The 27,290-nt window shown below is 42.3% G+C and overlaps 2 protein-coding genes across 4 annotated transcripts; one reads left to right on the forward strand and one right to left on the reverse strand.

Annotated features, from left to right (window-relative positions):
* The first annotated feature begins 1,254 nt into the window (after positions 1-1,254).
* Positions 1,255-11,998, forward strand: brpf3b (bromodomain and PHD finger containing, 3b). 2 transcript variants are annotated; one of them, XM_053318362.1, is made up of 13 exons: positions 1,255-1,773; positions 2,994-4,552; positions 4,752-4,908; positions 5,089-5,220; positions 5,767-5,895; positions 6,175-6,487; positions 7,374-7,658; positions 8,351-8,953; positions 9,532-9,613; positions 9,696-9,784; positions 9,945-10,039; positions 10,180-10,334; positions 11,222-11,998. In XM_053318362.1, exons 2-13 carry the CDS (start codon positions 3,018-3,020, stop codon positions 11,403-11,405), a joined length of 3,759 nt encoding a protein of 1,252 aa, XP_053174337.1. In that variant the 5' UTR covers positions 1,255-1,773; positions 2,994-3,017; the 3' UTR covers positions 11,406-11,998. The 2 variants fall into 2 exon arrangements, with proteins under 2 accessions (XP_053174337.1, XP_053174338.1); XM_053318363.1 differs by having other exon boundaries at positions 9,699-9,784.
* Positions 11,999-12,221: 223 nt separating this feature from the next.
* nr1h5 (nuclear receptor subfamily 1, group H, member 5) lies at positions 12,222-26,521 on the reverse strand. 2 transcript variants are annotated; one of them, XM_053318370.1, is made up of 11 exons: positions 26,426-26,521; positions 22,078-22,213; positions 16,518-16,916; positions 16,266-16,406; positions 16,053-16,177; positions 15,719-15,817; positions 15,540-15,636; positions 14,287-14,403; positions 14,054-14,143; positions 13,851-13,964; positions 12,222-13,437 (listed from the first exon to the last, which is right to left on the reverse strand). In XM_053318370.1, the coding sequence occupies exons 2-11, from the start codon at positions 22,172-22,174 to the stop codon at positions 13,235-13,237; spliced, it is 1,482 nt and encodes a 493-aa protein (XP_053174345.1). In that variant the 5' UTR covers positions 22,175-22,213; positions 26,426-26,521; the 3' UTR covers positions 12,222-13,234. The 2 variants fall into 2 exon arrangements, with proteins under 2 accessions (XP_053174345.1, XP_053174344.1); XM_053318369.1 differs by having other exon boundaries at positions 22,078-22,217.
* Between the last annotated feature and the right edge of the window lie 769 nt (positions 26,522-27,290).

Raw genomic sequence — 27,290 nt, forward strand, 5'->3', positions numbered from 1 at the left:
TGTGTATGCAGTTTTGTTTTTGCAGCAGATAGAAACCCATACATGAAACTTCCTGTCATTGAATTGAGTTCAGTCTTGAGGTGAATATTTGCATATTTTGATGTTGTTAATTAAAATGATCAGCAAGCGACAAAGTATGGGTTTTAAAATTCATGAGGAATTCATTAGGGTTAAGATTATTCTGTTAATTTTGTCATCTGTAACGGGATCCTGGACTGGACATCTTGCTGCCCATGAGACTGATTGTAACCATGTAATACTTTGATATGTGATGACGCTGTGTGTGCATGTGTGTGTGCCTGTGTACCAATAGAATAAACAATTCAATTCATAAGCATGCATGTGTGCACAAATGTTTTCTGTAGGCTACTCTGGATGACAGGACAGGTGTCAGGTTTCCTAAAAGTCACACTCCAGATAAAGCAGTGTAGATGTAGTTGAAAGGGCTGATTTGGATAAATAGACAACTTTAGATGGCGTTAGAAGGATCACTCTGTTACTTCAGATCAATACAGACTGGTGATCTGTCGCTGACCCCAGTAAGAAGCTTGCGCGCGAAAATCATGGCCTGGTGACGTCAGAGGGCGGACTAAACTTGTATCAACCTGCTCACGTGAAGGTAGCCGAAATCAGCATGAAAGCGGAAATGAGACATTTTTGCTCACAAAATAAAGGTTCAGGGCAAAGGAATCGATGTAATAACGTCAAATATCTTTTAAAAAAAATACTATATAAAATCTGTAATAAAAACACCGAGTGAAAATATATTGAATATGGGTGGAGTCAATTACAACACGCAAGCCTCTGAATAAGAATATCTGAAATTTTCAACCCCCAAATACCTGCCCTCTACAAAACAACATATTGTCATGTACTGAATGGCAATATAATGTTGCTAAAGGGGATTAATGGCATTAAAATTAATTATAATAAAACAACTTGATATAATTGATTTATACCGGTTTCACACTAAATATTTCATTCTGTATTAATGGTAAATACATTTAAAACAGCATATGTCCCTTCTGCTCACACACACACACACACACACACACACACACACACACACACACACACACACACACACACACGTGTATCTAGTTTTAACCATAGACTGTATAAAAGAAACCAATTTTATATAAATGAACCAATTTTTAAAATTGTATTTGTTTATATTTTCTTATATCATGCTTTAAATGTGCTTAGATTATTGTGGTTCTGTTGCTTCACCGGTCTGTACTGTCCCGTGTTTTATGTACTTTTACCATCACTCATTTTGCACTCAATTTAAATAAATAAATTTAAAAAAAAAAAAAGAATAATAAGTAATCACGAGCTATCAATAATGACTTTATTTTTTAAAGTCCTACCCGGAAGTCCCGTGCTTTTACTTTTGCTAGTATCGATGTAGCAACTCTGGATTCCAAATAGCTAGCTAGCTAGCCAAAGGAGGCTAGTATTTCTCCTCCTCCTTTACAAAATTGGCTCGTCAATAAACATTTTCTCAGCATATTCATGTAAATATACCACTTGTGTTCTCAGGAAACCTTTGGGGTGAACTGCTTGCCTCGTAAACGCCGTATGGTGAGGGAACGGAAGCGTTAAGTTTGTAGACAGCGGAATATACCGGCAGAAAACTGCAGCTGGCTAACGGCAGCTATTAGCTCCGAGAGTACTGCAAGTAAAAGGCTGCTGGCCGGGCAACCATTACTGAAGAAGCGGCTCCACACCGCCGGCTGTCGAGCTACTTGTGTCAACCAGTTGCCATAATAGGTAAGACGGTGTTATATACTGCCTCTTTATTATACACCAATTCTGAACTTTAACTCTTGTTTCAGACAGCAAAGGTTTAACTTGTTCTGTGCCTTGTCAACGTTAAAAAATGCCAGCTAACGTAAGTCTTGCCCATATTTCAAAGTTAGCAGGCTAGCTCTGCCAATACTGCGCCTTTCTGATCGCGACTTAACGATTGACAACGATTAACCACTCTCTCGAAATGTCAATGCTACAATTAAAATATTTAAACCGTATAAGATCTTTTAACAGTGTTTTTAAAACTGTAAATATGGCTGACATTTTACTCCTGTAATAAAGGACACTGATCTGTTCAGGCTGTGGTATTCTTGAAGCTGATTGGCTCCGGCGTGGATCAGTCAAACTTTCCCGAACGCTGATTGGTTGGTGCCCGTTGTGTTGTGGCTAGACCTGATAGTAGTTGCCAACAGTTTATTAGATAAAGTCGAGAATAATCTAACTCACAGATATAGCACAGAGTTTCACTATAAATGAAAAGTGTGTTACAAATAAAATGTATTAGTTTATTATTATAATTCTTTTACTGGCCCAAGTTGACGACTGGTCGCCTGTCAGTACATTGTCTTGTGCATTTAGCTACTTAAATTGAGTTCAGCGAGTTGAACTGTGTGAAGGAATGTTTACACTGCAGGTGCCATGGCCACAGCTCTGCCCAATAGGAAAATTGCAATCAATCATACTTTATATGTATAGCACCTTTACAGTTGGTGCAGTTCAAATTAATAAAAAATATATATTTAATAAAAAATATAAAATACATTCAAAAGCCATGATAACCAAATAGAGTGAAATAAAAGCTAGACTGCTAAATAAATAAAAAAGACGAAATTGGCAAATACAATGTATTAATATGTCAGGAATTTTAACACCTGTTTAACATCTTAAGGACTTCATTTTTCGTGGGTCATTTTTTCATAAATGGTATTATATTTTGCTTATTCCTGTAAATAATATATATTAATCTCAAGCTGTTCTAGAATCTAGAATTTGTGATTATTGAACAATTAAAATAACAAAAGCAACCAATATATAGTATAGCTGTGGGTAATGGGCAGTGTCCCATGTGAATGTATAAAAAATCTTGCTAGTGTTCTTAGCCGCATTATTACAAGGAGCAATATTTTTTATTGACACCACACAATTTTCTCATATTATTGTGTTTCCTCTTAAACCAACAGGAGGGAAAGTGTGATTGGTGGCCTATGAGGAAGCCACGTCGAAAAGGCCAGGTGGCCGTAGGAGGTGGAGCAGATGTCAAGAAGTCCAATGGGACAGTTGGCGGGCGTGGGGGAGCCCGCCAACGATCCCCATCCCCTTATAGCCTCAAAGCATCTCCAAGCAGAGAAACCCTCACCTACGCCCAGGCCCAGAAGGTGGTGGAAGTGGAGCTGGAGGGTAGGCTTCACCGCATTTCTATTCTGGAGCCCTTGGAGGTCATTACTGAAGATGAGATGATGGCCCAGGACATTAGTGAGTGTAACAGCAACAAGGAGAACAGTGAGCAATCACCTCCCACCAGCAGTGCCCAAACAGTCCGCAAACCTGTCACACCCCGAGGTCGCAGGAAAGACTCCAAATGTTCCTCTGTCAAGTCGACACCATCTTCCAAGAACCACTGCCCGACTCCTCATCCTCCAACACCTGAAAAGTTAAATACGTTGCATCATCACCACGTGACCCTCCCTGAACCTAAGTTTCGTGTGCTAGAGACCTTCACACCTGTGGAGGCTCCTCCTCTGCCTACAGCATATTACCGATTTATTGAACGCTCACCAGAGGAGCAGGAAACAGAGGCGGAATATGACATGGATGAAGAGGACGTTGCCTGGCTGGATATGGTCAATAATGGACGGACGTCAGAGGGTTACTCAGCTGTCTCGTCGGACACATTTGAGCTGCTAGTGGACCGTCTGGAGGAGGAGGCGTACCGTGAAGCCCGCAGCCGAGCACCCTCTCAGAGCTCTATTGACGACGATGCCTTCTGCTGCGTGTGCCTGGATGACGAGTGCCTCAACAGCAACGTCATCCTCTTTTGTGACTCCTGCAACCTGGCAGTACACCAGGAGTGCTACGGAGTACCCTACATCCCAGAGGGCCAGTGGCTGTGCCGCTGCTGCCTCCAGTCGCCTCAGAAACCTGTTGACTGTGTTCTATGTCCGAACCGAGGCGGCGCTTTTAAGCAAACGAGCGATGGGCGCTGGGCACATGTGGTCTGTGCCATCTGGATCCCAGAGGTCTGCTTTGCCAACACAGTGTTTCTGGAACCAGTGGAAGGGGTCAGTAACATTCCCCCAGCACGCTGGAAACTGACGTGCTACCTGTGCAAGCAGAAGGGCCGTGGTGCATCTATTCAGTGCCACAAAGCCAACTGTTACACTGCGTTTCACGTCACATGTGCTCAGCGTGCTGGTCTGTTTATGAAGATCGATCCAGTGCGAGAGACTAACGTCAACGGGACCACTTTCTCTGTGAAGAAGACTGCATTCTGTGAGGCTCATTCGCCTCCAGGCCAAGAGGCCGTCTCAGACGAAGAGAGTGAAGGACGAGTGGTGGGCAGCAGAGGGAGGGCTAGTAGAGGACGGAGTGCCTACACAGATGGTCCAGCAACACCAAAAAAAGGCAGAAAGTCTGACGATGATGCCAAGACAGATAAAAAGAAAGGGAAGAAGAGCACAGAGTCAACTGCACAGAACACTGCTTCGCCACAAGTGACAGTGCCTCAAATACCCACAAGCAGGTTAGATTTCCTTTTGAAAAGTTTTCTTTCTTTTTTTTTTCGTTTTGATCAAGATGGTTGCTTCAAATCTTCAACACACCCAGTGAAGGCCATCTTGGTCAAAACGTCCAAAAAAGCATTTTGATTAAGCGAGCATGTTTTTGTTTTTACTTAACTGCAGTTATTTATTTACCAACCTGCATCTTTCCCTGTTGTACAGGCTGAATATCATCTGCAAAGGAATCATCTTCCAAAAGAAAAACCAGTTCATGCAGAGACTGCATAACTTCTGGTTACTGAAACGTCAGTCGAGAAACGGTGTGCCGCTGGTTCGGCGTTTGCACTCTAACGTCCAAACCCAAAGGAATCCTGAACAGGTCAGTGCAGGAAACAGAACCGCATCATAAAGTGTCTTTGAACGCTGATAATAACACTTTGTATTCAGTGTTTAATTTGGCCATTATCATACATAAGTTGCTAAAATGAATGGATTCCTTTTAGATACGTTTCTGATACAGTGTTGCTGTCGGGCACTAAAAACATGTTGTTCTTTGTAGCCTGAGGTGGATGAAAAGGTTTCTGCAGCAAGAGAAGCACTGAGGTACTGGCAGAAGCTTCGGCACGACCTTGAAAAAGCCAGGCTGCTGGTGGAGCTCATCCGCAAGAGGGAGAAACTCAAACGAGAAGAGGTAACAGACACAGACGAAATTCACATGTTCCCAGGCCAGAACACTAACAGCACCTCATACACAAATTTATCAATTCACCATGAAGTTTTTCAAAGCAGAAAACTCCAATATACAGAACACAGTATTTCAAAACAGAATTAAATGTTGAAACTGTCAGTACATAGAAACTTTGGGTACTTACCAGTTTCACATGTTGTGTCCTCCAGTGAACTCTGAAGTTCTGAGATGTCTGGATGGTTTCACTTTTTATAGCCTGTCCTATAGAGGGTATGTGCTGATGTCGCTTCTTCATGTGATAGTATCCTCTCACCACCACAGAGCAGTAAAACAAGCAAAGTTTGAATCTGTCCAGAGGAGGACATAAATCAATATTCTTATTATCTGTTGTGATCTTTGTAGAAATATTTAGAATGTGTCACATTTCATTCAGGAAAGCATTAGCTTACATTACACACTCACTCAGTCTTCTCTCTAACCTTCAGTCTGTAAAAACCTGCATCTGAATTATTTTGCACATATCACATGCGTGTCCTTTGACAACTACAGGTCAAAGTTCATCAGGCCGCTCTGGAGATGCAGTTGACCCCCATGTTGGTGCTACTCCGCTCCACCCTGGACCAACTACAGGAGAAGGACACAGCCCAGATATTTGCAGAGCCAGTTGACGTCAAGGAGGTCAGACATGTCACTGTTATAACACTGGCAGGGTGTAATGCACAGGGTTTAACCTTAAAGATAGTACAATGAATATTTAAGGTGTGAAATGAAAATGTGTCACTGTAATGTGAGAGGTGTTGCTCATAGTGACAACCCTACTGAGAATCATTACCCGATTCTTCAGCTCACTGCGGCTTTACAGAGAGTTTCAGCTCATTATGTGTCAAGTTGTAACTTTTTAGTCCATGCAGACAAGCTGAGCAGCACTTGACTCTTGGACTTGTGTCTTGTCCTCAGGTCCCCGACTACCAGGAGTTCATCAGCCAGCCCATGGACTTTTCCACTATGCGCTCCAAGCTGGAAAATCATGCATACCGTTCAGTGGCTGACCTGGAGGCCGACTTTAACCTGATGGTATCCAACTGCCTTCTCTACAACAACAAGGACACAGTCTTCCACCGGGCAGCACTGCGTCTTCGAGACCTCGGGGGAGCCATATTGCGCCACGCCCAGCGACAAGCCACCAACACCGGCCTGGAATTGGACACGGGCATGCACCTCCTAGAATCACCACAGAAACGAGACTTTTATAGCTGCTCGTGGGAGGATGGTAAGTCACAAATCTAAACACTGTATGTATTTAGTATTTTAGACAGAGGTCTATATGAAACCCCCTCATATGATTCATACACATTTAGATACAGTTAAGAAACATGTTTTTATCACCATAGTGCAACACAAATAAGAATTTATTGATTATTAAAATTGAGTACAGTTCAATCAAATTCTCTCTCTCTCTCTCTCTCTCTCTCTCTCTCTCTCTCTCTCTCTCTCTCTCTCTCTCTCTCTCTCTCTCTCTCTCTCTCTCTCTCTCTCTCTCTCTCTCTCTCTCTCTCTCTCTCTCTCTCTCTCTCTCCCTCTCTGTGTTCAGATTAGATTCACTGTTTCAACCCTATAAGTGATTTTCTCTGGTCTGAATCAGTGAATGAATTGGCTGTTTGGTTTCTTTTCACAGCAAAAATATACACGCAAACCAAAAAGTAAACATAAACTCCAATCATTGATGAGATGTATTTATCAAAAAAAAAGGCCCACCCAAGAAAAACAATCTATCAATTTAAAAACAAGCTATATTTAGAATATTTCCACCATTTTACCTTGCTGTCAGTCAGCCTTTTCCTTTCCATTTTCTCAACTGTAGAATTTCTGTATTCCCATGTATGCCGCTCATTTTATTACACCACAGATCAACTGTTTGGGTGAGAAAATGCAGCTGAGATACGTAGATATAACAGTGCTGTTTAAAGTAGTTACAGTATATTGTATCTGTGCAGTATTGTTCATAGCCAGCTGGTTGGTTATGGGTATTGTTGCTGGGTTAAAAATCTCTGCCAATGAGCTTCAGTTTGAAGATGCCTGTATTAAACTCATTGGGCCTTAGTGGAAAATGCATGCCAGTTTCAGCAACAGGCTAACTCCTTGCTGTCCCTTTGCAGTTGATAGTGTACTGGATCCAAACAACCGGCTTCATATGTCTGTGGACGAGCAGCTGAAGGAGCTGCTGGACAAATTGGACTTTGTCACCTCCATGCGCTGCAGCGGCGCCAGGACTCGTCGCATCCGCCTGCTTCGTCGCGAAATCAACAGCATCCGCTACAGGCAGGGCCCCCGCCACAGCCTCCTCAACGGACATCTGAAAGAAGAGGACGAAGATGACGATGACGAGGAAGACGATGACAAAGACGTCAAGGTGGACAACGGACTTTCGTCTTCAGACAAAGGTGGGTGATGAAAAGCACACACTACAGTATCAAACAGTATGAAATTGCCAATGCATGTACCTTTTTTTAAAAGCCACTTTTTTTCAATGAGACCAGTTGTGAACATGAGCTAACGGAACATTGTCCTCAGGTAATTGAGCCAGGGTCCCCCCCACGCACCAACCCCAACCACCCCACTGTCTCCAGTCTAGTAAGTAGGGGCCCACAGAGTCTCGTTAGCCATGGCTGCCTCACAACTCCTCTCTCCAAGTGCACTCTATGTCTGCACCTCTTCTATACATCACTCTCATGGACTCACCACTCTCCATTGGCCATGTACAGTCATGCCATATCATCCCACTTCTGACTACAGGCTAGTCCAGTCAAACAGTCTCTTGCTACTGTAGGAGGGCAGCAGAACACCTGTGATTTGTGTCATAAAATTCTGCCCTGTTACCATGTTGCTGGTGTTCAGTTGTGAGAGCAAAGTTACTTCTTCACTCGTCTTGATACGGTGTTCCATATCCACAGAGTACCTCAACTCCCTCTGGGCTGTGGTTAGACTGTTAGAATGAACTGTGTATCATTATGAAGGGACACCATTTTCCCGTGTGAATACTGCACCACCACATCACACTACATACTAAATGGACGTTCATTTCAAATAAACACTGAGCCAAATTTAATTAAAATGTTCTCCTCTCGTCTTCCAGAAGACCTTAAATCCACTTCGCCCCCGACACTGGAACCTACAGGGCCGGCTCCTCCTCCACGACAGGGGGATGCACCTCTGGAGCCTCCCACTCTGCGGCCAATCACAGGAGAGCGCCAGTCCCCCAACTGGCCCTGCAAACGCCTAAAGATGGATGAAGACCCCTCAGACAGCACCACAGAGAACATTAATTGCACTAAAGCGCAGGAGCGGCAGGTGTCACAGCCTCCCAGTTTGCACAGTGAAGGGCAGGTGGTGACTAACGGCCTGCCAGAACCCAGCACACCCACACGGCCCACCACCGGGGGCGTTGGACGACGAACCTCCGTATTATTCAAGAAGGCAAAAAATGGAGCCAAGCTATTCAGAGAGAGAGACATTCTTTTGCCGAATGGAAAGGGACCGCAGGACGAGAATACAAGCACCACCCCCACAGCACCCAACTCAACAGCCAGCACCCCATCCTCAACGCCTTTGTCCACTTCATCCAAGACCCCACAGAAAAGCCCAGGACCCCCCACGCTCAATGAACCATGGACCCCCAATCGAAACGCAGGCTCAGACGGAGAGCTGGAGAAGACACCAAATCATACACTGGAAAGTGGTGAGAAGCTTTAATTAGAAATAATGACATTAGACACTTCATCACCTCAAGGTCTTCCTCTCAGGGTGGTGTTTGAGAAGCAGCTAGATGTCCACTGGGATGTGATCACATAAGATGCTTTTTAGACTTAGTTATTCACCATCGGTATGTCTCCACAACCAAGTTACAATTAATAACTGTCAGACAGCAAAAACATGTGGAGGGTTATTATGAGTGCAGATACAGATGTTACAGTTTCTCTCTGACAAATGTTAAATTTAGCTCTTCTTGTTTCCTGAGCAGTCTTCGTCATCTTCTTCTTACTGTACTGTTGTATAGCAATAATAAATCCTGTCAGCTCTTTTTTGTAATGAGGAAACAACTTGTGGTAGCTGATCACAACATCTCTAACCAACAAAACCAGACAAATCCATTACCTATTTTATCTACCCATGCACCATCCCACCACCCTCACTTATCTGTGATTACTGCGTGCTGCAATGATTGTTGTTTTCATCATGACTGAAATGAGGACTTCTTTTCTGTCTAGTTGTTATTTCAGTACCTGCCAAACTGAGATTTCTTTCATTTGCTTTCAGGACTGACCAACGGCTTCAACAAGCACAAAGACGGCGGGTCCGACTCTGAGTACAGCCCTTGCCCAGTCCTCCGCAAAGAAATGTAAGACACAGTGTATCTGTTATCTTATCAGGTTTATATATCGATTGACTCAACACTGACTGTATAATGTGTCATCTTACAGCAGCTCCCCACCCAAACGAAGCATCGGCAAACCAGCTCTTTCCAAAGTTCCCTTCCCAGAGATAGTCAACGGAGACTCAGATTACACCGGTATCTCTCTTTTTCTTCTCTCTCTCCCTCTTTCTGTTTTTTGCAAGTCCAACTGAACTGTTGATTGACTGTTGGCCCATCCAAACACTTTTTAAACAGTATTTTCAGTTTCCTGGTAGCTGAGGATGCATACCAATGAGTATTTGCTGTTGTTTTTCAGGCAACTGCAGCCAAACGTCAGAGGATGAGACAGAGCTGGAGCCGCTGGAACTGGTGTGGGCCAAGTGTCGGGGATATCCCTCCTATCCTGCTTTGGTAATCCATTATTCTTTCCAAACACCCGAGTGTGATGAGCTTCAGTTCATGTATAATCAACACTAGAAGCAGCCACAGATCAGAGGCTCTCTGGGATCATAGAAGATCTTGTATGGCTGACATTTGTTTGTTCGTTTCAGATCATCGACCCAGAGATGCCAGAGGAGGGTCTGCTGCACAACGGGGTGCCCATCCCTGTCCCACCCAAAGAGGTCCTCTGTCTGGGGGAGCAAAGGCAGGAGGAGACCAACGAGAAGCTCTACTTGGTGCTCTTCTTTGACAACAAGCGGACGTGGTGAGTGATACTCAAATATAATGCCTCCTGTCACAGTGAGGTCAGAGGTCACAAATCAGGTGTTTGATTAAAGACAGTCCAGGAGAGGATTAACTACTGGTCCATCTGCTGCCCCAAAAGACATAATAAACACACAAAATACTTCACTACTATTGTTATTGTGATGAAAATTTTAAACAGAAGATTTGGGGCAAACATTTTTTTTATCAGTAAAAATAGTTATTACCGTAAATTCTGGACTATTGAGTGCACCTGAATATAAGCCGCACCAACTAAATTTAAAAAGAAAAAAAAAAGTGTACATATATAGGCCGCACTTGTCTATAAGCCGCAGGTGTCCACGTTGTAACATGAGTGAACTTTACCTCTGAAAGCTTCTGTCGTCTTTTTGTATTGAGTCAGTCTTCACGCTGCCGTCTCCAGCGTCTCACCATCGATTCATTGATGCCGAGCTTACATGCAGCAGCTCTATTTCCTTCGACAGCCAGATCGATTGTCTTTAACTTGAAAGCTGCATCATATGCATTTCTTTGTGTGTTTTCCATGATGAGGGTGTGTGCATGATGCGCAAAATGACTGCTCAAAACCATAGACTGTATATAAGAAATCAAACTAGCGTCTTCCTTGGCGCATTATCTCTTCCACCTGTCTGTCTCGCTCTTGCACTTCCTGCTAGAGTGCACCCTGTAGGCTGTTAGCCTGTAAAACTCTATAGATAGGCCGCAGGGTTCAAAGCGTGTGAAAAAAGTAGTAGCTTATATCCGGAATTTACGGTAGTTATGCGTTTACATATGTCAGACTAAATAAAAGAGGGTCAAAGCAGTGAACATGGTCATGTCATCATTCTTGTTCCAAGGCTCTGACAGTCCTGGTTTTCTTTGATGCAGGCAGTGGCTCCCACGAGACAAGGTGACACCTTTGGGTGTAGACGACACGGCGGACAAGCTGCGCATAATGGAGGGCCGCAAATCCAGCATCCGCAAGTCTGTCCAGGTGGCGTACGACCGTGCCATCATCCACCAGAGCAGAGTCAGCCACAACCACGGCTTTGTGGCCTCCAACTACCTGTAGGGGGCGGCAGAGAGCCCTGTGTGCACCCACAGTTCAGCCACTATGCATTTCTCTTTGGTCTTAAAGCAGCAGGCGGGCTTAGTCGTACTGCCAGCTGAGTTTGTATTCACACTGTGGTCTGGAGAGGCTGCTGTGGACTGCAGTTCATTACCAAACCACTAGTGTTGGACACACAGAGCAGTGGTGTTTTGCCTTCCTGTCCTTGTTGTGGATGTGGAGCTCCAGATGTGAATGAAGTTACCCTTAGGTTCCACGTTGCTGCAGTCAGTAAGCGTTAATTCCCTGTTGAGGGGTTTCTCGAGGTATCCGCTTACTCTCCACCCGGATGTGTTTTAAAGCTGTGTGTCTGGATCAAATGTAAAAGAATTCCCCTCTATTTTGTATAATGCTACTGCCAAGGAATCAAATTGTCAGAAAAGAGATTTGACATATTTATATAAAATGCAGAAGACGTATGAATGGATCACTGCCATCTTTTATACAATAGCTTTTTACATTTTAATCTTTTACAAAGACACTTGTATATTATAAAGGCACACTTTGTGTACATATGTATGTGTATTATCAAACCCAATTTAATTTAATTTAATGTTGCTGTTTAAAAATGCGTATTTCAATCAACCCACAGGGGGCGAACTGAGGCTGTGTATATTTGTGGAGATGAAATAATTCCTGACTTGCTGCAGTGAACTTAGCTTGTCTTTGTATTTGATGTATTTTCATTGTGGTGTGTGTGTGTGAGTGAGTGCGTGCGTGCGTGAGTGAGTGTGTGTGTGTGTGCGCGTGTACATTCAGAGCATACAACACAATGAGCCGTTGTTCTTTATATTGAATTCTCTTTTTGATACAGAGAGAAATAATTTATTTATGGAAGACAGAACTATAGAAATAAAGCTATATTGGTTAAAGGCGAGAATGAAATCTTATTTAAAACAAATAGAGTGAGGTTTTAAAAACATGCAGCCAACATTTTAACAGACAAATTCACATTTCGGTTAATATTCGATGATTTTACTCAAGACCAACCCCCATCATTCACCGCTGACTACCCCAGAAGATTCTATTTATTGTTGAGAGTGCTGCAGAGCCCCATTTTATCAGATGGAAAAATACACCTTTATAAGCTTGTACTACCTGCATATTTTACCTACTCACCAAATACTTTGTCTCAACCAGTATTTCCTAATTTTGGGAAATAAATGCTCTATTAAAAGTCTTTTGGAATACTTCACTGTGGTTTTATGTTTGTTTGTTTTTTCAATGAAAGGTCAGTTCTCATAATTTTAATAATTATCACTTGAAAAATATGAAATGCTTAAGAGCAAGGGATGGCTTGAATCCATGAGTTATACATGTGTCTATGGTTTCTAATTACAGTAAGAAAATTCTCTTTTCCACTGATGAACTCCAGTTAGCGCGCAGCATCTGCATTTTCATTTTACTTTAACAATACTCGGCGTAGTGAAAAGCACTGGAAGTGTAAATGCTAGCTGTATACAACAGGTATAAAAAGATGTATACATTTTTCTTTGCTCAAACTGCAGCAGTCAACACATTTCAGTCCCGTGAAGAAGCTAAAATGTAGCAATAACTGCAGAACTGAACTCAGCTGAGAAAATAGAATATTTGTGTGTCAGCTTTGCAACAACATGACTGTTAATCCAACAGTCTGATAATTATTGGGTAAAAAAAATAACTGCATTTCCAAATGTTACATTCTTCAACACAGTGTTTGTACAATTTCTCAGCTCATGCAGGGCCATGTAGTCCTGAAACTGAAGTTAAAACATGGAGCTGTCCAGAGATGACAGCAATGCTTTACATCTCCATCAGTGTCCAGACTGCTGTCTTGTCAAAAGGAGGTAGTTGTGACGAAGGGTCCGTAGCTCCGTCAGTCTGCCCAACAGACGGCCAAACCGCTGTGGTCCCCCTCGTGCAGCTCCGGCCTGGGCCCCACACATCCTAGACAGCAGGTCTAGGATCAGTTCTTGCATTTTCTCAACACAACTGGCCGCCGGCAAGGACGCCCGGTCTGCAGGATGGGGACACAGAGACAGGTTTACAACAATAAAACATGGGTGAGGCATGTTTCTCTGGGTTTATTTCACCTTGAGAAACAGCTACAGTGTGAAGAAGACACACAGGAAATCTATGAGAGGCTTAAATCTGATTAGATTCCAGTTTTTCTCAGCTTCAGTCTACATAGTCTACATATGAGTGTCAGAATCAACAGTCAGTTTAAACCTTGATAAAGTCTGTTGACAGACTCTTTCAGACAGACTGAGTTAATCAATTTTGAGGCATCATTTTACTATCACAACCTGCTAAGGAACTCCAGATAGGTTTGTAATGATCATTTACAGGTGAAAAGAGCATTTCCAGGTCGTCACCTGATAACTGATTGGATTATTTCAAAGCAGAGAGAGCACAGATTCCTGGTCTGACCTGAGCAGAGCAGAGCTGTGGCGGTGAGCAGGGTGTATTCAGCCTCCGTCACCTGCAGCGCTGCCGTGCTCTGGAAGAAGTTGAGCACTGGTGTGAGGAGATCCTCGCTGCTTCCTGTTTACATGAGTAAATGGGAAATGCCTGTTATATAAAATACTCACAACTAAGATATTTTCTAAGTGTGTGTATGTGTGTGGACTCACCTGAATTGACCAACGTCCTGTTGTGGATGTTTTCCTTTGACTCTACATTTCTCAGCCAGTTGTGTGTTGACATACTGAAAAGCTGTAAGACTGATAAGACAGAAAAGGTTTTGTTTTCATTTAACATCAGTCTGAACTTGAATACTAGTCTCAAACTCATAAATCTAGTTGTTTTTTTTTTAACTCATAGGGGATTATTTTGTGATGTGACTGTCTCAGGTTAGTTTCCTCACCTGGACTGGGGCTTGTTGGGTTGTTGGAGAACTGCTGAGCTGAGAGCAAGAACATGACTTCCAATGAAGAGACAGACAACAGAGAGCTCTGGTCTGGAAAGTCCAGGAGTTCAAAACCTGTGTGGAGAACATCATTATTTTAAGTATGCATGTTAAATGTTATCAGGATATAAGAATTAAATATTGGCACAATTGTTTTTTAGACGGGGGGGCTGCAGTTTACTGTTTTTGCTATTTGTATATTTGGAAATCGAATGTAAAACTACAAGGACAAGGTTTTTATTTATGTTTTAATATCATGTGTCACGTCATACTATTTGGAATGAACCATTTTATTTATTATCTGCTTTCACACTGACCAATTATTTCACTAGTTCTTGCTGTATATTTTCATTCTTGTCAACAAATCCTATGAAAAGAACAAAATCATGTATTAAATAAATCAAGTATTGTCTGTCTGCCAAAGCCTGACAATGCTTATTCCTCTGAGCCACTGTCGTCCAAAAGCTATTAAAAACAACTCAAGCCACACTGTTGCACTGTGTTCCTTCATTATGATGAACACGGTCACTGTAGTTGATTTGGAGTCAATCCAACATATGCTGGCCTGCTGCTATAAACACTCACTAGAGAACCAAATCTGCGGGTGAAAATGGTCTCTGACAAACGCACTATTTTCTCCTGTTTGTGTAACGTTTGCTACAAACTGCAGTAAGCAGCTGGGAAACTACAGTATAGGGAATTTATGCTGCAGGAATTTTCAAGTAGCTTAGGGTTGATTAAATTGGCATTATTGGTTTTAAAATCCTCTTACAGAGCAGTTTAAAGGTTCCCTGGTAATTTTTTGGCATTATCAAGAGTCTACAGCCATGCTGGCAGCTCTATAAAGCCGCCCAGTGGTCCTTTGAGCTAAACAATGCTAACATGATGATGTTAAGCAGGATTAACTCTTTCACTATCTTAGTTAACAAAGCAAACATGAATTAATTTGCACTAAACACTAGTACAGATGATGTTGAATAGTGTTGCAGGTTTTCAAGCTGAAGTACTAAATACATTAAAATGTTGACATGATGAAAAGTTAACGTCTCTTAGCTTATTACAATTCATCCATACCAAGTTTCATAGAAATCCATTCAAATGTTGAAGAGGAACGAAAATGTTTGTCCTTTTATTTGATTCTGGTTTTTTTTCTCACGTTCACACAGCAGATGATAGATTTTGAGTTTTTTTTACGTTCTTGTCCATCTTACCTGGCACTGTCCTGGCAAACTGCAGCAGTCTTTGCAGGTGAGGTGAGACGACATTAGACAGGCCCTCCCCTTCGTCTGCACACGGCCACTCAAACAACTGAGCACATGCACACAAGAATCCATGAGGACGGCGTGAAAACACAGTTTGTTAGGTTAGCTTCTTTCTCACTGAGACCTACCCTGCAGTGGCTGCTCTCCTGCGCTCTGTACAGTCGATGGGCCTCCACCATCCTGTCTACGATGTACTTCTGCTCTCGGGTTAAACTGACAGATGAAGCCTGGTGCAGATTGAAGGCAACAAAAATCAGAATTATGATGTTTAAACTACTCCTAACAACCATACAACAATCATATCCAGCTGTCAACAACTGTTTAATAATTTAAAGAACCATCACTTCTTCTGCATCATTCAAACCAACATTCAACACCACCAATCATCACCCCTCAAAAAACACTTCCATCCACTCAGGTAATCATCCAATTAGCCACAGACTGTTTCCTGCCTTCCTTTACCTGTCCAGGTAGCCTGCTGGTAGAGCTGACCCTCCTGCTGTCTGTGCTGTCTTCTTCCTCCGGTCCTCTGCCTTTACCTCCTTTCCTCAGTCGTTTGGACTGGCACTGCACCTCCGTCAGAAGGCCTGGAAAGACAAAAGGAGAATTTCAGACTCAAAAAACAAAACAAAAAGCATAATGTTCAACATGATGTTAAGCATTTAAAGTAAGTACACTCGGCCAGCATTCCCACGGCACGGCACTTCCTCAGTCTGCAGTCTTGGCACTTCCTCCTCATGTACATGTCCATCTCACAGCCTCCGCCGCTCTTACAGTGATACACAGCTTTTTTTGTCACGCTACGCCTGAAGAAACCTGCAGCATCCAGGTAAAGAGGAAGAAAAGAATGAAATGAACAACTGTACAACATCTCAGAAGAGAAGAAAACAAACAAAAAAGCCCCCCCCAAAAAAAAATGACAATGACCTTTGCATCCCTCGCATGTCAGAGCGTTGTAGTGATACCCCGACGCTTTATCTCCACACACCACACACAGCTCATCCTGACCTCTGCTCTTCCCTCCCGGCCCCACCCGCGACCTCCGCCCCACAGGAATCCCAGCCACTCCGAGCCCCTGGACGAGGGCTCCGCAGTGGGGGTCAGGGCCGGGATCGCAGGGCACCTCCAGGCAGTGGGGGCTGTAGTGGTACGAAGGATGGCAGGGCTGCGAAGAGGAAGAGGAGGAGGAGGGGGAAGGGGTGGAGGAGGACGGTGAGCCGTAGAGGGAGAAGGGCAAGTTGGAAGGGCTATACTGTTGCTGGCTGTAAGGGAGCAGCTGGAGGTCAGGGTCCTGTAGGGGGTAGCCCAGAGGGTCAGCCAGCATGTCTGAAATATAAAAGGACGGATAAAAACGTAATTTTTTTGGGTTATTTCTATCCATGTTTGTGCATCTATAGGAATGTTAAGACTTCAATGCAAAAATGTGTGCTCAAATTTTGGATCAGACTCAACATTCCTTGACAATACCCCTTAGAAAATGTTCAGTGTAAGAAAAAAAAGCTTTGGAGGATGACGCAAGCAAGAGTGTTGAGGCAGATTTGACATTTAAAGACCACAAGAAACAGGACATTTGACCTTTTTAGACAACCGCTACTATCAGGAGAAGAAAGTGCATCTTTGGTGAAGTTCTTATTCTGAACTAGTGTGCATAGCTAAAACAATACTTCTGAGTGATTGCATCTCATCAAAGCATCATCTGACCTGGGTTATTGTCCAAAAGCTATTAAAATCACATGACTGAGTTGTGTCATAGCATTGAGTGACATGAACATGGGAATAGTAGTTCATCTTCAATCAAGCTTACACACATAAAATACTCACTGGAGCATCAAATGTGTATTAATCCACAGCTGAAAATAGTCCCCAACAAATGTGCTATTTACCTCTATTTGAGTCATGTTGGTTAAAATCAGCTTAAGATTTACATGTTCAGTAGTACCAGTGGGCTTGAAGCTGAGAACTCTGACAGGGTTAGGTCAGTAAGTGTTGAGAGACTCATAAACACACTGTTGGGTTTGGTCTTTTCATTGAATTCCTTAACAATACCAAAAATATAGACTAACACCAGCTTTATGCTTTAACCCTTTATTGGGCAAATAATTATATTTGGTAACTTCTGTAAATATCCCAAAATATCCTTCCTTCCTTCCTTCCTTCCTTCCTTTCCTTTCCTTCCTCCCTGCCTTCTTTCTTCCCTTCCTCTTTTCCTTTCTCCCTCCCTCGTTCCTTATTTCCTCCGTCCTTCCTTCCTTTCCTTCCTTCCATCTGTCCTTCCTCCCTCCCTCCTTCTCTCCTCCCTTCTGTCTTTCCTTCCTCCGTCCTTCCTTCCTTCCTTTCCTTACTTCCATCTGTTCTTCCTCCCTCCCTCCTTCTCTCCTCCCTTCCTTCTTTCCTTCCTCCATCCCCCTTTCTTCTTCCTTCCTTCTTCCTTCCCTTCCTCCCTCCCTCCTTCTCTCTTTCTTTCCTCCCCCCTACCTTCCTTCCTTCCTTCTTTCCTCCGTCCTTCCTTCCTTTCCTTCCTCCCTCCTTCCTTCCATCCTTCCATCCTTCCTTCCATCCTTCCTTCCTTTCAATGAGTGTCCTATAAAGGGTTAAGACTGACCTGTGTTGCACCATCCTGAAAATCTGTTTCAAAAGGAGGAAAATCAAATGATAGACTAATGATCTAGCTGTAATAACCCAAAATGATCCTTTAATGTGTTATATAAAACTTGAATTGCGACCATAGGAGCATAACCTTTGTCTTTACAACTCGGTGTATCGCAGCACTCACAGAGAACAACTGTGTTAACCAGAGCAGAAATGTGAATGAACATTTCAAACAATACTATCACACTGTTGCGAGTCAAAGAGAATCACAGGAATGTGTTCTTACGTGACTCGTGTGACTTCACTGCTTTAATGGATCTTGGGGGATACAATAAAAAGCTGAGAGTGAGACCCTGTGAACTTGTTTAAAACAGGATGCAGCTGAGAGCTCCCAGTGCCATTTAGGATTTTTCTCTTTTTTTTTTGATCCCCTTATCTGGATGCTTCATTCAGTCTGTAATGGCCTTTCAGTGTTGCGATGGGCTGAAACGTCTTTGAGTGCGGTGCGGCAGCTTGTGTTTTGCAAGTCCAGCCTCCGTTGAGAAAACATGTGTGACCACTGGCGGCCTCGTAAAGTACAGCTGGACCGGCATGACTGGGACCGCTGTGGGATCTGTCATGCACTGATTAAATGGAGAGCCCACCCAACTGAAAGGAAGACATTTGAAGGTTAAAACGTAACGCATGAGGACAGAGGCTGATGATGACAACAGCCTGTTTATGTGCTGTTTAAGACGCGGTTGTGACTTAAAAGCTTGGACATCGTTGTAGATCTGAGGTGTGACGAAAGAGGTACTTCAGTGATTTGGTTGTTAAGTTATTGGGTTGTCACAAGAGACTGATTGTCTTTTTAAAGCCCCCCCACCCCACCCACCCTCCACTCAAAAATATGTTTTTCTTCTTGTTCTTACAGTTGGATGTTTGAGCTTCACCGTGCAGAGTTTGACACTAGCAGGCGGTTTTCACATTCATTTAAATCAAAGTGGAAAGTTTCTCTGTGCTCTTTGAAAATCTGATTTTAAAGAGGCGGGCCAATGAGCAGGATTTGTGACATCACAACTCAACTGTGGTCCAATATTCAACTTACACTTAGTGTGATGTGGAAACTTGAAGGCTCCAGTGCACAAACACTGACAATGGATATTACAGTGAAGCAGGAGACATCTTATGTCCAGTAAAACTTCTGAAATGATCAATATATGCAAAATATAGATTATGGATATTTAATGAGGCAGAAGGAGTAGATCATATTAATGATGTTAATGTAGTAGCTCTACTTTTCTTGTGGCAAAAACACATCAGGCACACAGTATTGTCCCGAGCAGAGGATTTTTACATGTCTTAATATATATCTGAAGGGTATCTTTAAGGATTGGTCAAATTCAAAGCAGCAGAGACAGATATGGGCTAAGCTACAAAATCATGTGTTCCTACAGGTCCCATAATGCAGCTTGACAGAAATGTTTAATTAGACTCTCTGCAACTGATAAATGACCACATATTTCAAACTAAATATCTGTCATTAAGCCGTAACTGAGATAACCCTGATGATCCTGGATGGTTTGCTGTACAGGCCTCTCAGGCACAGGCACGGCAGACCAAGGAATGAAAGAAAGCACCTCCGTTTGAAGTGACAGTTACAAGCAATTAATGAAATGTCACCTGTGTCAGTCAAAAGTAGTCATATCCTAGACATATTTTTTTTTTATCATAATCCTTTACATGTAGTCTAATAGTCTGTTTTTAGTCTGATTTGATATCTTTGTTCATTTTTCCCCAACACCCAACCCCAATTAGACCACAGTCAGCTTACAATGAAATTAGAAAGGTAATTTAACAGCAGAGTACCCCCCCCCCCCCCCCCCCCCCCATTACCAGTATACTGATCTGGATGTGTAAAATCAGTGGACATCCTGTTCAATAAATCTGCTAAAAACACAACCACAAGCCTTCCCATCCTTGAATTGTTTAAACTCCTGAAGCCTCCAACTTTGAACCTCCACTCTCTCTCTTTCTCTCTTGTCCCGTTGCAGATTACTCAGATACTATACTTCCTGTGTTCCTTGCTCATCGCCGTTAAAGGACAAAGGAAAATATCAAATGATATGAAAACACTAGTACCTACTTATCATTTCTTTCTTTTTGTTTCTTGTATCATAATGATCACATGATGCACAAGTGCACTGTGTTATGAGCTTGGAGCAAAATCCTTGACCCTAAACCTGAACTGAAGCATATTTCTGCGTGTGGCCGTCGTGACCCTTTGAAGAGTTTGTGCACACCACTTTCACTATTTATCAGTCATCCCTCTTTAATCTTGTCAAACTGACTATTCATGATGATAAACAGTCATCAAAAATGGACAAATTTTCACCACCCAGAATGTGTTAGCGTACATACTTTTGCTTCTGATGAAAAATGATAGCAGATGTTAAAAGCTGTGCTGTGGGTTAGTAAATGTGTGTCATTGGAATCATCCATTTAAAGGGCACTTATTAACCCTTCCGTTGGTCTCTTCCTTTCTTTCGTTTTCTCTCCAGATGTTTCCTGTCTTTACTAGACTGTGGCGGCGATAGTTGGGGGGGGTCCTTGCTTTCTCAGCATGTGACAGAGCATTGGTTCACACTGTTTGTAAACCATTTGAACGCTGTCTAAACACTCCTCGGCCTCCCTTCCATCCCACGCACGCTAGGGAGCCAACAACACCAGCAACTAACCCCCCATAGTGTCCTCTCCACCCCAACCCCCCCACCTCCTCCTAAGGGCAGGAGGGGAGACAACAGGGGGAATTTGTTGATGATACACGTCAGTATAAATAGATCCACTGATACACACGCAGCTTTCCTACATGCTGTGAACGCAGCGAGCCGGCTGAGCCTCTTCAAGAACTATGTTTTCCATGTTATCGAGTACTCGGAGGCGGTAAATAAACGCTTGGCATTCATTCATCAAATGCGAGAGTGAAGGACGTGAGGTTGCACACATGTGGACTGCAGTCACATCCTCGTTGTGTAACAATAAAATGTAGAAATGACCCACTTACTGAAGTCATCACCGGACCAAATTAACAAATCAGCTTGAAAAGACAGCTAATTTCTCCTCTAAAAATGTGGAAATTGAATTGTATAGAAATAAGAGGAGATATGAGTGATTTAGTTGGAGCTGAGGTCAAGGCAGTTTGATAAGGCTGCTACACTGAGTCACTTTAAAGGGTCAGTTAACACAAATGTCTATTTATTTCTCTCTCTGGTAGTATCCGCTGATAGTTTTGATTTTCCATATAGTGAGCCTGTGAACAAGTTTTCATGGGAACAACTTCCACCAAAGAAATAGTATCTAACGTGCCCAATCCTAGCACCATAACAAATGTATATTGAGGTGAAAGCTGGAATCTTACAAGCAGATATATTAACAAACATGGCAAAACTCTCTGCATGGGTTGACACCATTTGGGCTAAATGAGAAAATATGCTTGGACTTGTTTGTAATTTGATGAACTAATCCTTTAAAATGGTAGAAAACAAGCAGCTGTCATCTTAATATTGTGCTTTTCAAATTAAATGTCTCATATTCAGTTTTTCCTGCATTTACTTCCTTAAATTGAACTGAAACAAGTGTTGGTTTAAATCTATTTAATGTATTGAACCCACATGTCGACACTTAAGTTAAGACAGAATGTCATTAATCCTCATATCAGTCCATCTTCACTGTTGTATCTATTTCTGTATATATATAAATAATCATGTGTCCAACAGCAGAGCTTTTTTTAGGAAGGAGAGAGGAGTGGGGAGAAGGAGAAGTAAAAAGTAAAGGCTGATATACACACAGTAGCAAAAGAAGAAAAGAAAAAAAGAAGAAGGAGAAAGAAGCTGAAACAGAAGCGTGACTGTGGACTCACCGTAGTACTGGAGCTGCTCTGTGGAGCAGTAACCATCCGAGGCGGAGAGAAACCCCCCTGCTGAAAAGCTCATCTCCAACTCCATCCACTCTCTCATCTGGACAGAAGATCCTCTCTCCAGCTAGTAATACAGGGTCTATCTTCACACACACACGCAACGACATAAACACACATACACGCAGATAATTACTCAGGAGGATTCACACAGATATGAAGGATCTGGGAAGTTGGGAGACATTCCTCAATCCCCAGGATGCGTCCAGGTCTCTTAGCTGTCCAGGCTGATATTTTTAAAGCAGAGAGGAAGAGTGCAGCTGAGGCTCTTGGTCTGTGGTGGATGATGTGATGGAGGAGGTCTTATCTATCCCTGGGGGGAATAGACGAAAGGGAGAGCGGGGACACCCAGGAAGGGCAGGGACAGGACTTGGGTCCAAACAGCTGGACCTGGCTGGGACATCACAGATCAGAGGATGGTGGGGATGGAGGGAAAGATGGAGACCTTGTCCCTCACGGGCAGAGCGAGGGAGACTCAACACTTATTGTGTGTGTGTTTATAGATGTGTGCGTGTTGAGGTTTGGGCTGGATGGATGAATCCCAGGGTGCAACAGCTGGTCCAGGCAGTGAGACATTCTCAGAATATGATGATTCAAATAAATGAATTCCTAATAAATCATGTTTTTCCATTATTGTTTCATGGACTAACTGGTGTTTCTGAAGCTTTTGAAAACAAACTCTACTACTTTTAATTAATTATTTACTACTTAATGTGTGTGTGTGTGTGTGTGTGTGTGTGTGTGTGTGTGTGTGTGTGTGTGTGTGTGTGTGTGTGTGTGTGTGTATACGTGCGTGTTTGTCCTCCAAACCTTGGGAGTGTGTTTACTCTGCCTTTTGTTTACCACTGTTCTGTTTGTGCTGCAGTTAATATTGGACAGCAGTTAGATTTAAGGGGCTCGGGGACCTCCACCTCCCCCGCAGACAGTTAACCAGGCCGGGCAGAGCGAAGGAGTCAAGCCCTGAACCGCCTGGAGGAGACAGAAGAGTGACCCCAACACTGGCCTGTAAATCTCTCAGCAGGGCCGTTTGACATGCAGCATGCTTACTAGGATTAACAGCGTCCTCCCACCCGCATATCATCCCTTTCACTGGCTTGGTATGGGAACCGGGACTGACCGGTGGACAGCAGTAGGTCAGGGAGGAGAGAATCAAGCTCACTGACGCTGCAGCCTTCACTGGTGTGATCACGATCGATCACGATGACAAACGAAACAGGAATTTGGTTGCCAAATCGTACCTGCTTTGGTAACACGTGTGGTCACAGTGCAAAACGACAACACTGCTTCAAGATAAATTGTACTTTAGGGAAAAGCACAAATTAAAAGAGAGAAAATAAGTGTGTCTTGCATGTAGAAAGCACAATCACTGTTGTTGAGATATTGAACGACGCAAACTATTCATTTGCCAGAGTCATTAAAAAAAACTAAAGTAGCTAAAAAAAAGTCTAAATGAAAAATAAACTGGAATTAAAATTGCAAAATAGGAAAAAGATTAACAGAAAATTAATTATGAGAGAGCCTGGATTTACTAAAACTAATAACCACACTGATTATATTACTTTCAAGATTTAAAGTTGATGTTATAGAGCATCTGTCACTGTGTGAGGACCTGCAGTCCAGTCTGAGAATAAACTATTTCAAGTTGCTATATTCTATCTGCTATATTCTATCTGTTTGCTGAGCTGCCCACTAGATGTGACATCTGTTAAAGAAATTTGCAAAACAGAAATTGAGTTGTAAGGTCACTATGAATAGCATTACATGAGCAATAGAGTGTACTTTGACTTTATATTGTTATTCTTTCTCCATATTGTTACTCTACTACTGATATTTCTATTTACTCTATATACACTGTAAAGCACTGCTTGCTGTCACCAAAGAGGGAATTCTCCTTTGCTTTTGCTTTTTCTCTTTCTCCTGATCAAAATCAAAGTTTAAGGATGGATTGTGTCTGTTGTTCAGAATATACATTTTAGACTCATTTTGGTGATTGTTTAATTTTAAGATGAAGCCATTTTCACCATTGCACTTTGAGTTTTGCTTTGGAAATGTAAAGTGCTTTATTAATAAAATGTATTATTACCATTATTATTATCTTTATTTAGCATGTTAGCACAAGTAGGTCTACCTGCAGACTTGCAGAAGACTATCTACATGGCACACCCACTTGGTTAAGTTTAGGCATGAGCAGTGAAATGTTTATGGTTGGGGTCATGGGTAGCACGCAGTTACAGTGATGACATCAGGGGTTGCGTGTCATGCAGATAGACCCTTCTCAATTACAACTGTCATTAGGATTCATCATCTGGTAACCATGAATGTCAAAGTTTGGTATCAAATCTATCCAGTCAGGCATAATCTTTTTTGATATTACTAAAACAATGTGCCCTTATTTGGTGGCTTCAATGTATTGGTTTTGCTTCTAGAAAGTTGTGTGCAAGTGAACATTTTTAAATCCAGGTTAAAAACATTTCTCTTCTCCTGTGCTTATGATTGAGCTCTTTTAAAGCACTTAACATTTTAATCTTTCATTTGCACTCTATGTCCTTTTAATGATTTTAAAGCTAATCATTATTTTATGCTGCAATCTTATATTTAATGCTCTATTCAAGCATTTTATTTCTCTCTTTCTATTTTTATGTACTTTGTTTTTATTATTAGTGTGGTGGGTGGGGGGTTAATTGTATGTTTTAATGTTTCTCAAATTACATGTTTTTCTGTTTTATGTAAAGCTCATTGAGTTGCCATTGTGTATGAAATAAATAAAACTGCCTTGCCTTGTTTTATTTGATGCAGTGCATTAATAATTCATCATAATCTGTGTAATGTGCGGTGTATCATAAACAAAGGCCTCTATACAATGGATTGTTGGTAGTATTTGAAATGGCATGAACCCATTGCTAAAAAAGGAGGCGTTCTATTGCATTTCTTAATTAATAACAGTGAGTCACGTCCCAACATACGTGGCAAAACAAGCCATCAGCCTTCCCTCCAAATGTTTCTGACCTCCGATGAATGGTAGGAGATCAGAGAGCAGGCAGCAGCGCTAAGACTGACGCCAAACCATGAGGACAATATCTGAGAGTGTACAAATGTTGCCATGGATCTTCTGGAGGTGACACACTGTTACTGTTGGACATATTGTTGGATACAGGCCTGACTGTGAGGGCTCACCCCATGGGAGATTAGTGTCACGGAAGAATGAGGAGAGGAGGGGGGAAAGAGGGAAAGAGTGGATTTGTAGGGCACGTTCACATCTAACATGGTTTGCTCAATTGGACTGAGTAGTAACCCCTCCATTAGTTTGCTTTCTTTTCTTTAGCTGTGACAAGATATCTGAAAATGTAATGTGGTATGATGGGATGAACACGGCATCATCATTCCCACGTATCACAAACTTAAACCAAACAGAAACAGGCAACTAAGTCGACTTTTCCTTTATAGTTCTGACCAAAGAAAACAAACTGAAGGCATGTTCAAACATTCAACTCATTAGTCCTGAATCACTCACAGAATAAGCCAGGAGATAAATTCAGCACATCATAAATCCCGTCCAGAACGTCCTCTCCATGTGTCCAGCTCGTCTCTTTATCAGAGAGCTGCTGGCTGGTAGCTGCAGCTCGATAATGGCCTTGACTGTTTACTGATCGGTGCAGGAAACTGACGCTTACATTAAAGTGGCCCCAGGATTCGTGAGTAAAGTCCACAGCTTATGTCTGAGCATATGTGAGAGAGTGCTGTTGGGGGGGTTATTTGGTTATCACGCCGAGGAATGTAAATTGAGAAATGGCAATGATGTCTACTTAAAGTATTTGTTTAAAATGATTTTGTTCATTCTGTAGAGGTTATAGTTGAGATTGGAATTTCAAACCGCGTTATTTGCTCATGTTCTTGTCTGCTCTGTTTCAACAAATCTGTGTATTTCAAACACAGCACATTCAAATTCTTTACATACTTATTTCATTATTTTACTTTACATTAATAGCATTCCTATTGGCTATCAGGTGTTATTAGTTTTACCTTGTTTATTCAAAAAGCTTTTACAGTGAGATTTTTTAAATGCCTTTAGTGTGGTCATGTTGTAAGTTTCTTGTTTTACTCACAAAATAAACTCCTACAGTAATGTTAAAAAGTCTAAATCTAAAATTAAATATGATTTTTTTAAACCCCTGTAGGGAGGACTTACTGTGTCAGAATGCAGAATACGAACTACTGTATCTATAAGTCAAAGATCACTAAACAACATTGTGTTGAGTTATAAAACATAACTTGTATGTCTCAGTTGTGGACTCACCGCTGATGGTAGGAGTCGTCCTGCTGCGCAGAGCGTCCCGTTGTTCTCTCGCTTTGTCCAACTATCTTACTTTTTGTAATGTTGACTCCAGCCCAGCCTCTATCCTCACACACAGACAGAGTAAACAGAGGCTCTCAAATGAGACAGTTGCTCTTGATATGTGTGTGTGTGTGTGTGTGTGTGTTCTAGTTGGACATGCGGGAACTGTCTGTCTGAAGCTGACCTGACCAAAGATCTTCTATTCCTGTAAATGTTCTCTTGAAGGAAAAAAATAATCTGTCAGTTATGCAGGGAAATCATTCCTAGACATTTTATGAAGGAGAATTGGGGAAAGACAAACCTGGGGAGTAACAGAATTAATGGGCAATGTGTGGCTCCATCAACACTATTTTTTTTTCTTAACCATACATTTCCTCCATATGGGGCCTTTTTGGATACAGAGATTTGAACTCAAAACCTCCAAGTCACAAAGGAACCCCCCCCCCCCTTTTTTTTTCCTCCACTTCTTGCAGAAACTGAAATCATCTCATTAAGAAATTCCCAATGTAAAGTGTTTATAAACAGCCTCTTGTTCATCCCTGGTGATGGATGGATGCTTCCTATCACTGACTCTTCCTGCTAACTCCCCAACCCGCTTAACAATCTTTCTTTCTGCCACTGTTTCACAACTGCACACTGTAGCACAATCCATCCCCCAAGACACACAAACACACACACACACACAGGACTTTTGGTATTTTTTGCATTGACCTATGTTCCTTGGTGGGTGGGCCCTTACTGTTTTGAGTGTGTGGTTGCATTATGTTTAATAGTGAGGGAAAGTGTGTCTGTGTGTGTGTGCGAGGGTGCCACTGAGAGGCCAATG

The sequence above is a fragment of the Scomber japonicus genome, chromosome 4 (genome assembly GCF_027409825.1).
Source record: "Scomber japonicus isolate fScoJap1 chromosome 4, fScoJap1.pri, whole genome shotgun sequence".
Lineage (NCBI taxonomy): Eukaryota > Metazoa > Chordata > Actinopteri > Scombriformes > Scombridae > Scomber > Scomber japonicus.

Coding starts and splice junctions, on each gene's coding strand:
- nr1h5 (XM_053318370.1), bottom strand. CDS start 22,174: ATGAGAGAGTGGATGGAGTTGGAGATGAGCTTTTCAGCAGGGGGGTTT. Junction 16,917..22,077: donor AGAGCAGCTCCAGTACTACG/GTGAGTCCACAG, acceptor TTTATATTTCAG/ACATGCTGGCTGACCCTCTG. Junction 15,637..15,718: donor AGGAGAGCAGCCACTGCAGG/GTAGGTCTCAGT, acceptor GCATGTGCTCAG/TTGTTTGAGTGGCCGTGTGC.
- brpf3b (XM_053318362.1), top strand. CDS start 3,018: ATGAGGAAGCCACGTCGAAAAGGCCAGGTGGCCGTAGGAGGTGGAGCA. Junction 5,221..5,766: donor AGAAACTCAAACGAGAAGAG/GTAACAGACACA, acceptor TGACAACTACAG/GTCAAAGTTCATCAGGCCGC. Junction 10,335..11,221: donor TTTGACAACAAGCGGACGTG/GTGAGTGATACT, acceptor TCTTTGATGCAG/GCAGTGGCTCCCACGAGACA.